This window comes from Sebastes fasciatus, chromosome 23, assembly GCF_043250625.1.
Source record: "Sebastes fasciatus isolate fSebFas1 chromosome 23, fSebFas1.pri, whole genome shotgun sequence".
Lineage (NCBI taxonomy): Eukaryota > Metazoa > Chordata > Actinopteri > Perciformes > Sebastidae > Sebastes > Sebastes fasciatus.
The window spans coordinates 10,034,097-10,048,787 of NC_133817.1; the positions used below are offsets into that span (position 1 = coordinate 10,034,097).

The window sequence follows — 14,691 nt, forward strand, 5'->3', positions numbered from 1 at the left end:
AGCCTATATATATAAATATAAAATCTGATAAATCCATAAATCCATTGTTTACTGTCCGATAAGCAACTGGAGATACGAGACTGGAGTTGAGAGACGACGTGTACGACCGGATTGTTTCACAAGTAGCAAGTTTACAAGCTCATTTTCAACAAATAAAAAGCTAAATCATCATCAGACGATAGCCGGTGGGTTCCCAGATTGCATTTGGGCCGATGCGTTCCGCCTCTTCTGCTCTCCACACAGACTGTTTACCCGCATTCAACCAAAGCCTGCTCGAACATGATTGGTCAATACTACTCAGGCTACAAACAGAAACCAGAACGCTTCCGGTACCAAAATCTTGTCCTGTTGCCTCCAGATTCTACATGTGAATCCAGAATCTCTTTATAGAGATTATTTTAACCCAAACCAGGATCTTTTCCTAAACCTAACCAAGTCATTTTGTTTGAATTTCTGCAGACTACCAGTGAATTAAAAAAGTGCCGCCAGGGGGTCCTGACCAAGTGTCCGTATGTGACGAGTTGGGAGTGAGAGCGTGTTGGATTTTCACATTTTGTTTGATTAAAACAAGCCTTTGTTTCCCCCTGCAGGCCGTTCCTGGTCCTGCCTCCGCTGATGGAGTGGATCCGGGTGGCGGTCGCCCACACCGAGCATCGACGGAGCTTCTCTGTTGACAGCGATGACGTGAGGCAGGCCGCCAGGCTGCTTCTGCCCGGGGTGGACTGTGAACCCCGACAAATAAAGTAAGAATATTACTTATATTATTATTACTTTTGCCTGTAAACCAGTAGCTTAACTCAGACCATAAAAAGATCCACAAATCCTCAATACACCCCAAAAAGTCATAGTAATAGTGTGTATCTATAAATCTATAAAGCCCTCTGTAGCACTTGAACAAATTATTTTATTTATTTATTCATTCATTCATTAGAATTAAAAACAAACAGGGCTTTTACCCAGGAGACTGCTGTTCGTGTCCCCAGTGAAACAGACATGTTGATGTCTTTATGTTCACAAAGTTTCACTTTCACTTCACAAACTTTAGTAATTTTAACCCCAACTACGATCTTAATCTAACTAAGAGTGTTTGTTCGAATTCACAACGTTAACCACGAGTTTACTGCGACCGTAGTGGAGCGTCATAGTTTGACCCGTTGGGTTAGCCGGTGCGTCAGAAAGTGACGCCAAAGGGTCCTGACCAAGCGTCAGTATGTGACGGGTTGTCTGGCTTCGTGACTCGGGGATAAATCTTCTCTCTGCATGTTTCTGTCTCACTGCAGCCTTTCCCCCTCCCTCCTTCACAAACACACCTCAGCAGTCACGTAGCCGTGCACACTATTTGTCACATGGCAGCTCAGTCAGCGACGTTGTGTCGGTGTCAGCGGGTTAAGAGTCGCATCACATCCCCAATACTTGCAGAGAAACAATAAATGAAACACTGAGAGGTGTGAATTGCCAATTAACATCTCTTTACATATGTCAGCTCAAATTGTCACGTAACACTTGACAAACATCATCAAACGGCTCCTGTGTGACCTCGCGGAGACGGCGGCTGTGACAGCTGCTCACAGCTTGGATTAAGAGGCTTTACGGGAGACATGAAGGAGTAATAATGAGTCAGAGCAAAAGCCTTACCTGGAGAAAAGCTACTTTAGGAGAGGAAGAAAGTAGAGAAGCAGACGAAATGCAGTGAATTGACTTTGAACGCAAAACAGCTCAATACTTGAAATAAACTCATAAAGTCACAGTTAATTTCATAAAATGGGTGTGCAGTGGAGATGTGTATCCACAGATCTCAAAATCCATTTCTGAGATAAGCTCCCACTTAATCACAGGAATGGATCTGCTGTTTCCACCTGCAGAGCGGAGGATTGTTTCTGTGCCACCAGGAAGCTGGACGCCGCCTCCACGGAGGCCAAGTTCCTGCAGGATCTGGGCTTCAGGATGCTCAACTGTGGACGGACGGATCTGGTTAAGCAGGCCGTGAACCTGCTGGGGCCTGATGGCATCAACAGCATGAGCGAACAGGTAACACACACACACACACACACACACACACACACTCCTACATACATGTATATAGAGCAGTAACACCTACACAGGACTAGTGGAGAGTTAAACACAATGAGTTTCTAACAAGCATAACCTGGCAGTCCTTCCCTGTTCACACACACATGCTGAGCACAGGCTGCTCCGTATTAGTCATGCAATGTGCTAAATTCTTATGCCATGATTTAAAAATTCACAATATTTAGAAGAAAATGTTGGTTTCTTTGTGTCTGATAGTGCTGTCAAAGTTACACAAATTCGTTTTAATGCTCAAACTATTTTCTTTAACGCATTAACGCAATCAATCAGACTGGAGCGGGCTCAGTTTTAAAGCTAGAGTGAAGATACTTCATCATATGAAACTAGAAAACCTAATGAATCCATCGGTACCAACCATGTCATACTAGCCTGTTGCGAAGGAGGCTAAATAACGCTCCAAACATACGTTAGGAAAAACTGGCATGACCAGGGGACCCTTGACCTCTGACCTCAAGATATGTGAATGAAAATGGGTTCTATGGGTACCCACAAGTCTCCCCTTTACAGACATGCCCACTTTATGATAATCACATGCAGTTTGGGGGCAAGTCATAGTCAAGTCAACACACTGAAACACTGACAGCTGTTGTTGCCTGTTGGGCTGCAGTTTGCCATGTTATGATTTGAGCATATTTTTATTCTAAATGCAGTACCTGTGAGGGTTTCTGGACAACATCTGACATTGTTTTGTGTTGTTTATTGATTTCCAGTAATACATATATACATACGTTTACATAAAGCAGCATATTTGTCCACTCCCATGTTGATAAGAGTATTAAATACTTGACAAATCTCCCTTTAAGGTACATTTTGAACAGATAAAAAATGTGTGATTAATCACGATTAACTATTTCAACCGATTGACAGCCCTATTATTTATATATTTCACTGACAGTTATAGGCTACTTTGTATGAAAAAGAAAATCATCCTTTCCTTGGACTAAAAATCATTGTTTTATTTGAAAGCCTGGCATTTGGCCTTCAAACCCTCAAATCATTGACAACACCAAAGGCCAAGTGGCTGGCTCCAACTAATGATTATCAATTAATCTGCAGATTATTTTCCTACTAATCAATTAACCGCTTTTCTAAAGCCCAAGAGGAAGTCAACAATTGCTTGTTTTGCCCGTCCAACACTCCAAAACCCAAAGATAATCCGTTTATTACCACGTAAGACAATAAAAGCAGCAAATCCTCCCAATTAAGATGCTGCGAGTAATCAGCGTTTGGCAATTTAACATGAAAAATGACTCAAGATTAATCAATTTATATTAAAGCAGTTGCTAAAAAGAACAACCACTAACGACTTGCAGTATGAATCCGAAGACGGATATGAATGAATACTGATATTTTTGTGAAATAAACTGATAGTAGCTGTGTATTATACACCAAAAAACTGCAGAAGACAGGAATGATGTAATGGTCCATTTGTACCTGATACTGCAACTCTTTTCCTGGACTGAGCTCTGATGGGTTTAGTTTGACCGCCGGGTCGATATCTCACTCTTACTGCATCCAAGAGTTGATGTCATATAGGATTCTCTTTCTTCCCCAGTCAATGAAAATATTAGGTACTCCTTGCGCTGCTAAGTGGAAGCTAATCTGATCTGTCTGGTTGAGTTCAGCTCAGAAGCTCTTCACTAAGATGTTATGTTTGTACGAAGCCTCTTTTTTCCATTTTTGTTTCAAACATAAAGCTAAATTTTAAAATACATACAGGTTTCATTATATCTAGGGCTGCAACTAACAATTATTTTCATCGTTGATTAATCTGTTGATTATGTTCTCGATTAATCGATTAGTTGTTTGTTTTATAAAATGTCAGAAAATGGTGAAAAGATGTTGATCAGTGTTTCCTAAAGCCCAAGATGACGTTAACATAATTTACATAATTAATTTACATTTAAGCGGCGATTCATTTAATAGTTGACAATTAATTGATTAATCGATTAATCGTTGCAGCTCTAATGATATCCAAAGCTCCTGGCAGGTTGATTCGTATCACATTCAGTCACATTATTTGACTGGAACTGAGCAGAAATAGTTCTCAGTATTTACAGGTCCTTATGCGTATAACAAAATGTACAAATTGACACTTTTCCGCCTCACTCCTCACATAAATAACCAGCCGCGGTGACATGCAGGCTTTTCATTCACTTGTAAAAGCAGCTAAATGGTGCAGGGGACCAGACAGCGTCACAGGAGCAATAAAGTAAAAGCTGCGGTCTGCCATCAAGGCTGAGAGGCATTTGAACTCATCACGATGATCACCGGGGTCCGCCGTCTATCGCCCTTCAGCTGTGTGCTGATTAAGTAGATGGGTGTCCAGGAAATATTTAAGAATGAATCACCACGAAGGGACGTCAGTCTTCACCATAAAGAGCTCTGGTGTGTTGTGAGCGGGTCGTAAAAGGCCCGTGTTTGGCCCAGATCGGACATATGATTGAAGGCTGTTTTATGGAAGCTCGTCCACTTTAAAGTGTACTTTGTTTTAGGCGAGATCGCCTGATAAATGGGTAAAGTTCTCTTGTTATTTTTCCCTCCGCAAGAACACTTAGAGGAGGCTTCACCCTGCGGCTCGGAGCATAATGTGCGTGGGCGTGTCAGGCTCAAGAGAGCGCTCCGTGCATTCGGTGGCATGTAGAGATATAAGATGTGATGTTAGGAGTTTCACAGCCCACCTATGCTGTCGCCCTCGCTGGAAAGATGCGGTCATTTTGAGGCAGTTATGATTATGTCTGAAAATTAGACCCTCCAAGAAACTGCTCGCAATGACGAGGAGGAAGTGGGCACTGAGTTATATGTACATATGAATACGGAGGATATTTTAGTGCAATCTTTAGTCATGGGGCCGATAAGTAGCCAGCAGGGAGCATGCACATATGGCACCAGAGGTTCTTTATGATTAAATGGTGATTTAAAGACTATTACCTAAAGAAAGACTAAATGGTTTTTCCTATAGAAACAACTAACGAGCACAGCTGTTGGTGAGCTCCTTATAGAAACGGCTAACGGTCTCTTAAGGGCTTCGCTGTTGGCACTGTTATGCACATTTTTCAGGGTATAGTTAAGAGAAATGACTGTAATGGTAAAGTTCCAACTTTACCTTTGTCCTTTTGCTATTAATACACAGGGAGGTAGGAATGATCGTACGCAGAATCACTTTTCGTGAGTCTTTATTTGCAGTTTAGTTTGTTGTTTATCGAAGTATAGTTGTACAAAGAGATGATCGAACGCACCAAGTTTTCCCAATTCTTTAAGTTGTAGCCAGTGGGCAACCTCCGGGTCTGAAAAGTGAAGCCAATGCTGAAGTACCCTAAACCTGCATTCTTTCTAACAGCCAGCAGAGGGCGACTCCTCTGGTTGCAAAAAGAAGTCTGATTGTTTAGAAGTCTGTGAGAAAATGAGCCTACTTCTCTCTTGATTTATTACCTCAATAAACATTGTAAACATGAGTTTATGGTCTCAATCACTAGTTTCAAGTCTTCTTCAATACAGCATGATTTACATTTAGTAAATGATGGTCCCATTTAGAGTCAAATAGACCATAAAGCAGGGGATGCTTTATGGCGTGGCTACCTTGTGATTGACAGGTCGCTACTACGGCGTTGTCCGGTCTGGGAGTTGTCCGTGTTTTTATCCGATATTCAACAACGCTATCACATAATTTCCTCATGTTGTGCAGCCCTCATTAAAAGATCCATACCTTATGTGCGTTCAATGAGAGAAAGTAATTATTTTCCTATTTTATTTTCATCTATAACAATGCATCATATAAGGTAACTAGTAACTATAAGTTCCAGATAAATGTAGTGGAGTTAAAAGTACAAATACATCAATTGGAGTATAAAATGGTAACACGCAAGCAGTACAAGTATTGGCATTCATAATCAATGATGTTATGGCTCTAGTGTGCTGTTTAAATCCAAAGAGCTGCTGATTAAAGTTTAGAGAAAGAATAAAATCTCCTGAAGGAAACACAGTTCATCACCTTCCCTCTCTACAGGAGTACAGGGTAGAAATGAATAATCCATCCTGACCTCTGTGACCTTCCTCCGCTCTCCTCCCACAGGGAATGACCCCTCTCATGTACGCATGCGTGCGCGGCGATGAGGCCATGGTTCAGATGCTGCTGGACGCCGGAGCCGACATCAACAGCGAGGTCAGTGTTCACCAGACACCTTCAAAAATGTCCACATTGATTCAAAACATTTTTAGTTTTTTTTTGTCCAAAATGTTCATTTACATTTGTTGTGTGAAAACGATGAACCCACTTTGTGTTGCTCTTCCTCCTCTCCCCTTCCGTCCTCTCTGTCTTCACTGTCTCACCTGCTGTCGGCATGCTCTCCGTCCTCCTGGCAGCTTATTACATCAAGTGCACTGATGATGAGACATAAAAGGGGATCACTGGCACAGTAACAATGATATAGAATAATAATCCAGCAATAGTCCCTCAGTGCAGCCACTTACTTCATTACATCTTCCACTGGAGACATTCAGCAGCAGTTTGCTTTGTACCGCATTAATAATGCAGTACTGTAGTACAAGTGTGTGCACTTAGTGTAACTCGCTACCACAGAGTGAACAAGAAGCATGAACTTCATTGCATTGTGTTAAACTAAGAGCAGTAAAAGTAACAGTGAAGCTTTATTATTTGTCTCTGCAGTTTGTCCTGTGTGTGTCTGCTTTAATCTTTATGTCTAATAATAATAATAATCAGGAATAGAAATGCTTCATGGACTCTCCTCCACCATAGCGACCTCATTGTCGATTTTTGTGATTGCTCCATTGGTTTAGTGGCTGTGTTCAGTGCAGATGTGTTGACTCTAAAGCAAAGTGCTACCTGTATAAATCATCTAAAAGGATCAGTTCACCCAAACTACAATAAATATATTTCCATAAAAATCAAGACACAGCGCGCTCAACTCACGATAAGACCTTGACGACAGGGAGCTAGATCCCTAATGTAGATAATATAAAAGGATATTGCCGCACAATATTGGCAAGATTAAAAAGTCAAATTGGTGTGCGGTCCTAGTTTTTCCTTTTATATTGAGAAACATATTTTATCATATTTTCTAATGGAGTCTGGCCATGCAGAGATTATGAGATACTTTATCAACACGGAAATCTGGGGTTATACCGAACGTATAGATCGCCATTGATGTGGTGGCATCTCTACAATACTCATGCGTTTGAATGCAAGTGAAGTAAGTATAAGGCTCCACCGCCCGATCACTACCGCTCAGCCCTGGCTCCAAATGACGTCAAAATCTCAAGATGGTGAGATCCGGGATATTTTGGCTTCACTTTTGTTCAGTGGGAGGAAGTTGAGACGCGTCGTCCATCTATATATACGGTCTATGGTCACAAGTGAAAAAGGTTGGAAACAACTGACCTACATAATCCCCAAATTTTACTGTCAACCGGTTTTATGGGGACTGTTTCCTTCGGACTGTATTGAGGTGGCGACAGAAATCTCAAAACCTCAACATAGTAGAGCTGCAACGATTAATTGATTAGTTGTCAACTATTAAATTAACCGCCAACTATTTTGATGATTGATTGATCCTTTTGAGTAACTTTTTCAGAAAAAAAAATCCAAATTTTCTGATTGCAGCTTCTTAAATGTGAATATTCATACCTCTATGACAGTAAACTGAATTTTCTGACATTTTATAGACCAAACAACTAATTTATTAATCCAGAAAATAATCAACAGATTATTAGACAATGAAAATAATCTTTAGTTGCAGTCTGCATGGCTAAATACGCCGCGGGGCGAGTGAGAAAACATGTCTGCACGATTGTAATTTGGGTGAACTGAGCCTTTAAGTAAAGTGAAAGCAAATGATGTTTGTTCAAACACTTCTCCAGAGTCATCATGATATTCGGATGTATTACGTCTCCGTTTCTGCTGAAACAGCCTTTTATTATAAAGTAATTAATAATTCATCAGTGTGAGCACAAACCACTAACAGTCCCAGTGTTGTTTAGCGTCGTAGCTTAAATGAAATGTGACATTACATTAGACGTCTGTTGAAGAAGAGGCTTCCACCTCCTCCAGGCGACATTTAGAAATCATTTCTGTAATTTAGTCTGTGATAAAGCCACTTTAGAAATCACAGAACAACATCGGGGCTGTTTAATTTTACTCTGACGCTGCTTTGTTCATGAGTCATTACCAGCCGTCTCTGACTGTGTTTGTAGTCTTTGCCAACGTTGTGTTTTCTCTCTGGTTTTCATTCCTCTTTGAAATGAAACTCCGTGTAAAGACGGAGCGAGGCAGATAGTAGTGCAGTGTGTGGTCAGACAGAGAGCCATGCCCAGACAAACACACTCTAACGATGAGGATTGACATGACAAATAACAGATTTTCTATGAAACTCAAGAGGAAAATCTCCCTCTGCCATCCTGCCCTCCTTTGCTTACACTTCTTCTCCTCCTGCATACTGCTTCTCCCCTTCCTCCTCCTCCTCCTCCTATCTCCCGTCCTGAGCTGTGAATGTTAATGGCTGTATATATCTCTCTCCCTGAACCTCACCTATGACTTCCCAGGTGCCAAGCACAGTAAACAAGCACCCCTCAGTTTATCCTGAAACGCGCCATGGGACGCCACTCACTTTCGCCGTGTTACACGGACACGTCCCTGTCGTGCAGGTAGTGACGTTTATGACCTGTAACCATTAACCTGTGGCCCTCGCCTTTGCACCGGGATATAATGATGATGATTATTATAATGGTGCATAATAACAACAATAATAATGCAATATGTCGTTTTTATTTCTCCTCCTATCTGTGCAGTAATTATGTAGAGAGGACTTGGTCAAGGCAAAGTGTTTTTTAATAATGTATGCTCTTAAAGGGTGGCTTTGGTATTTTTCAACTTAGACCCTATTTCCCCATGTTTTTGGTCTAAGTGACTAACGGGGACAACAATTTTTAAATTGGTCCAGTATTGCGGGAGAACGCTGCAGACGGCAGACGCTAAACGGGCTGTGATGATCGCCTCACTGTCATTTTACGTCCACTAAAAGTTCTTGTTTTTATCACTGACATGCTCAGATTGTTATTATAAGTGTCTGACAACATTATGGAACGAGCCCTAAGGAGAAATGAAACCTTTTTCTTAACTTTCGCTTGATCCGGTCTGTTTGTTCGCTCTGAGAAGTGTCATTCTGAAACCTCACGTTGCATCCACATTGTCGAAATCATCTACATATTCAGCCATGACATTGAAAATCTTTTAGATAACACTAAGCTATGCTTTCTGTTCTCCAACACAACAAACTCTGACAACACCGACACTCCTCTCTCCAACTCTCACTCACGTTTCCACCGTTGTCTTCAGGGCCACAAGTCACATGACACAATGACAAACAGGAAGCGAAAGGTTAAGAAGAACATATTATTTATCTGTAGGGTCATTTCCATAATGTTGTCAGAGACTTATAATAATCTGAGCCTGTCAGTGGCAAAAACAAGTTAGGGAAAATGTACAGCGAGCCGGGCATTATTGTGAAATAAGGAGTCCTACATCAGAACTGTGTTCATAGCAACGGTCTGTTATACATAGCAACGGTCTGCTGTAAAGAAATAACAGACCATAGAACGCCGTGATCGATCAGAATCAAGTATCAGGTATTCAACAAAGCTGTGTAATAAACACTTTTAGTGGATGTAAACTGACGGTACCAGGTTGCCCCGAGCGATTACATTACAGCCCGTTTAGCAGCTGGCGTCTGCAGCGTTCTCCCTCAATACTGGACAAATTTCAAAATTGTTGTCCCCATTCGTCACTTAGACACAAAAACATGAGAAAATAGGGTCCAGGTTGAAGAATACCAAGGTTACCCTTTAAGAGATGTGTAGATGAGTCACCAGCCAGCCCGCTGGTTAAGTCTCTGGATTGGTCCGCCAGCTAGCAGCAGGGATAAACCTCCGGAGGCAAACTAAACAGAGCAGAGCTCAGCCAGCCTGATACACAGCCTCGGGGAGGCCGAATTTCACTGTTTTCTTCATCTTTTTAATACATAATAAATGCTGTTGCAGTAGTTATTGTATGAGCTGACACTGGCTGATGAACAGCGTCGCCCTCAGGATTTTCTCAATTATTCATCTGCAACCGCCGCAATCAGGGACAGAGAAAGAATTCCTCAGCTCACAACAACAATGAGAAGCTAATGAGGAGGTGACAGCAGTGTGTTTAGTGTCCAGAGCTAGAGGACCATCTCTAAGTGAGGTGGTTTCCAACAGTTGAGGCTTCCCTTGTTGCCAAGTCTGAGTGTAACACACCGTCTCCCCCTCGCCTGTTTTCTCCCTCCCTGCTCTCCCTTCCTGGTTTGTTTCCCCTCCCTCCCTCTCCTCCATCCCTCCCTCTCCTCCATCCCTCCCTGCCACAGTTGCTGCTGGATAACAGAGCGAATGTGGAGGGCGCCCTGCAGGATGGGGCGGAGAACTACACGGAGACGCCGCTCCAGCTGGCCTCCGCTGCAGGTAATCACACACAAGCAGCAGCAAAAGATTTCAGATTCCAGACGCTTATATCTGACCCAAGTATTTATATTCATGATGCGGCGTATAAGGGATATTAGTCATGACACGTTTGACTCTAAGCTCACCAGAAGGCATTCTCACTCCGCTTTAATCATCTAATTAATTCATCACTCCCAATTACTATCTGAAATGCAGTGAATATTATAAATACTGCTCCTCATGGTTGTGTTGCTCGGTAGTTGTGCAGCCACTAGGGTTGTCAAATGATTAATACATTTAATGTGATTGTCCATAGTTAATTGTGATTAATGACACATTTTTTATCTGTAAAATGCACCTTAAAGGGAGATTTGTCAAGTATTTAATACTCTTATCAACATGGGAGTGGGCAAATATGCTTGCTTTATGCAAATGTATTTATATATGTATTATTAGAAATCATTTAACAACACAAAACAACAACAGATATTGTCCAGAAGCCCTCACAGGTACTGCATTTAGCAGACAAAATATGCTCAAATCACAAGATGGCAAACTGCAGCCCAACAGGCAACACCAGCTGTCAGTGTGTCAGTGTGCTGACTTGACTATGACTTGCCCCCAAACTGCATGTGATTATCATAAAGTGTCTGTAAAGGGGAGACTTGTGGGTACATTATTCAGTTTTCATCACTACATGTATGAGCATTTTAAGGTTGTAGTTCGTCAATGCGGAGCCAATTTTAGATACTTGTATTCTACTGGTTAGATTAGTAGTATACTTATTACTGCATCATATCATATAAACATATCATGTTAATAAAAAGCAACTAGTAACTTTAGCTGTCAGATAAATGTAGTGGAATAGAAAGTACAATATTTCCCCATAAAGTGGAAATACTCAAGTAAAGAATGCAAATATGCCAAAGTTGTACTTAAGTATGATACTTGAGTAAATTTACTTAGTTACATTTCACCACTGATCAACATAGATGGTTGCAAAGTATTCAAATGTATTCACCCTTCATTCATGTGTCATCCTGATCAGGTAACTTTGAGCTGGTGAGTCTGCTGTTGGAGCGAGGAGCTGACCCCATGATCGGGACGATGTGTCGAAACGGCATCTCGTCGGCCCCGCTGGGAGACATGAACTCATACAGCCTGGCAGCGGCACACGGCCACAGGTAATACACCGATGTATCCATTACCACAGTATTGATCCATTTACCCACCGGGGCCTGGTCTAAATCCTGCAGCATACAGTATGAGAGACACATATCTCCGTCGCTGTCAGACAGCAGGCGACGATAAGCTGCTGCAGTCTATTCAGCAGCACTTATGGCTTCGGCTCGACATCATTTCCCCGCAGCTGAGTAAGATAAAGCCTGTTAACATTCAGGGCAGTGAGAGCTGACAGGACGTGGAGTGGTAAGCCAACAACACAATGCAGCATCATTAAGACAATCAATTATAGTATGATCATCTTGCTGCAGTGTGTCGTGAGCAGGTTGAAGCTGCAGTAGGATTGGTTGAGAGATGATGGCGGGGCGTAAAAGTTCTCATACAACACAAAGTTTGTGTATAAGACAAGGAGAAGTGTTTTAATACACTTTTACTTTACATTTTTTATGCGCTTTTTTCAGAAATGCGATTTAAAGGGATAGTTTGGGTGTTTTGAAGTGTTTGAAGTGGGGTTGTATGAGGTACTTATCCATAGTCAGTGTATTACCTACAGTAGATGACAGTCGACACGCCCCCAGTTTGGAGAAACAGACAGGGGTACCAGCACAGGAGCAAAGCAATGTACTGCTGTGGACGGGGGCAGTATTTTAGACACCTGTAAGCTATATTTAGAATAACTTCACTGCTTTATCTTGCCGTCAGACAGCCCTTTCCAACTGAGAACTGAAGCTATTATCTATGATCTCTTCAGAGCCACCAGACTCGTTTGACGAAAACAGTAATTTTACCTCACAGAACACAGGAGTTGCTGGTTTTTGTCAATGGAGTCTGGTGGCTTAGAAAAGGCATTTCTGTTAAAATGAGGTTTTCCTCAAACTCTGAGCCAGAAATCTCCACTTCAGCAGCACTTACATACACCAAACTTTCCACTTTCATTCCTATCTATATTCTGAAGGTTTTTACTGAGGGGGTTTGTTCATAAATCATTCATAGCCTGATTTATACAACATTTTATTCCAAAAAACATGGGGAAAATGATTTTTTTTTATGGCTGTTGACAGTATTTTCTGATTGATTGTGATACAAAGAGATATCCAAATTCCCTCTGTAAAAACCTTGGACTCAAATATATCAACAAAATGAAATCCAATGACTCATTTGCATATTTAAACATACAATTTCAGAAAACTTCTATTACAAAAAGAATTGCCTTAATGTCAGCAATCAGCTGGGGAAGTTTCATGGTGATATCTATTAGTTAAATTTTTTACCCTATTCACCTGCGGTGTCTCCCCAGCGAACGTATGCAAAGCTATTTTAGACAATAGTGTGTTTCCAACTTTGTGGCAACAGTTTGGGGAAGAACGTTGCCTGTTTCAGTATCATATAACACAAATACCCCCGTGCACAAAACCAGGTCCATAAAGAATCAGAATTTGCTGTTGAGGAACTTGACCCGAGTCCTGACCTGAACCCCGTCCAACTCCTCTGGGATGAGCTGAAACGCTGACTGTGAGTCAGGCCTCATCACCTCACTAATGATCTTGTCGCTGATTCGAATGCAAAACCTCACAGCCAAAAATCCAAAAAGAGTGGAGGTTGTTGGGAGATCAAACAACATTTTAAAGTCACAGCTTCAAAGTGACGGCAGCGAGCCTCGCACCAACTTGTCATCAGTGATCAAACAATCTGAAAAACAGGAAGTGATGTCGTGTGTAGGACTTGTCCTCCTTAACGAGCCCCTCCTCACTAAAGCAGATGGAGCAGTGATGCATCCTCGGGGCTGTGATGATGATGATCACGCTGTATACGATAACGTGCTGCATCAGTCTGTTGCAGAAACACTGCGTTGCAATGTTGCAAACAGCGCTAATGAATCTGAAAACATCTTTTCAGAGGAGATAATCAGTTTCAGCTTCAGATATTTTGACTCTACAGAACAGAGCGGCGCGCAATCGTGCTTAATCAAGTACATGAGAATCTTCTGAGTGCCATCAGAGCTGGATGGGCTTAATGTGGAGTTAACGCAGTACGTTTATGCTTAATTTAGAAGCATTTTCCGGTCTGTGATCATCCACTTCACGACTTCTCTTCCTACTCTTTGACCCCAGGCCATGCTGGGTGTTTTGCAGTTTCCTCATCCCTTCCTCACAGTTTGATTCCCTTTTTTTTTTACCATAAACCAATCTGTCACTGTGTCTTATACCTCTGTCTGGGTTCTATTTCCTCCCTCTCTCCCTGTAGGAATGTGTTTCGGAAGCTCCTGTCCCAGTCGGAGCAGGAAAAGGGTGACGTGTTGTCCCTGGAGGAGATCCTGGCCGAGAGTACGGATCCCGGGGAGAAGAGGCTGGCGCCGCAGGCCAACGGCGGAGGGACGCTGCGAACAGGAAAGACCAAACTGCGGGCCCTGAGAGAGGCCATGTACCATAGCGCAGAGCACGGCCATGTGGACATCACCATAGACATCCGCAGCTTAGGTCAGATTTACTAATACATGCTTCACTGGCACACATGCATCGCTCTCTGGCGCCTCCAGCTGTCCTGGAGATGTGCTCATGCTGTGCCTGTCCTGTCCCGTCCTGTTAACACACTCTCAGCTATCACCGCCACTCATCCAACCATCAAAACAGTCGCAGGAAGTAGGGCGTTTTTTATATCCGAGGAGATAACGGCTCGGGTCAAAGGTGTGAACGTGATGATTTAAAAGCAGCGATCATTCTGTACACGTGGCAATCGTCAACGTTGTCCAGTTCATCTGGCGTAATGCGGCCGTCGATCAGGATTTGATTGAGATTAATTGGCTGTTTTATTTCAGTCGACAAAACAATCTCACTTCAAGTGCCGTTTAGTAGCTGCTCTGGACCTTTTGGTCGGATCACACGATCCTCATCAGCTGTAGTTTACTCAGTTGCCTTAAAATTATAGATGTCAAATTTGCCCGTGTGA

At 42.2% G+C, this 14,691-nt stretch overlaps 1 protein-coding gene across 3 annotated transcripts in view; it reads left to right on the forward strand.

Moving 5' to 3' along the window:
* Positions 1-14,691, forward strand: part of LOC141761508 (ankyrin repeat- and BTB/POZ domain-containing protein 3-A) — a 181,804-nt gene that overhangs the window by 157,031 nt on the left and 10,082 nt on the right. For 2 of the 3 annotated variants that reach the window (XM_074624853.1, XM_074624854.1), the window contains exons 4-10: positions 591-743; positions 1,863-2,028; positions 6,161-6,250; positions 8,647-8,748; positions 10,491-10,584; positions 11,612-11,747; positions 13,990-14,222. In XM_074624853.1, the coding sequence (XP_074480954.1) occupies positions 591-743; positions 1,863-2,028; positions 6,161-6,250; positions 8,647-8,748; positions 10,491-10,584; positions 11,612-11,747; positions 13,990-14,222 (974 nt within the window). The remainder of the gene's footprint in view (positions 1-590; positions 744-1,862; positions 2,029-6,160; positions 6,251-8,646; positions 8,749-10,490; positions 10,585-11,611; positions 11,748-13,989; positions 14,223-14,691) is intronic. The other variant, XM_074624855.1, reaches the window with a different exon arrangement.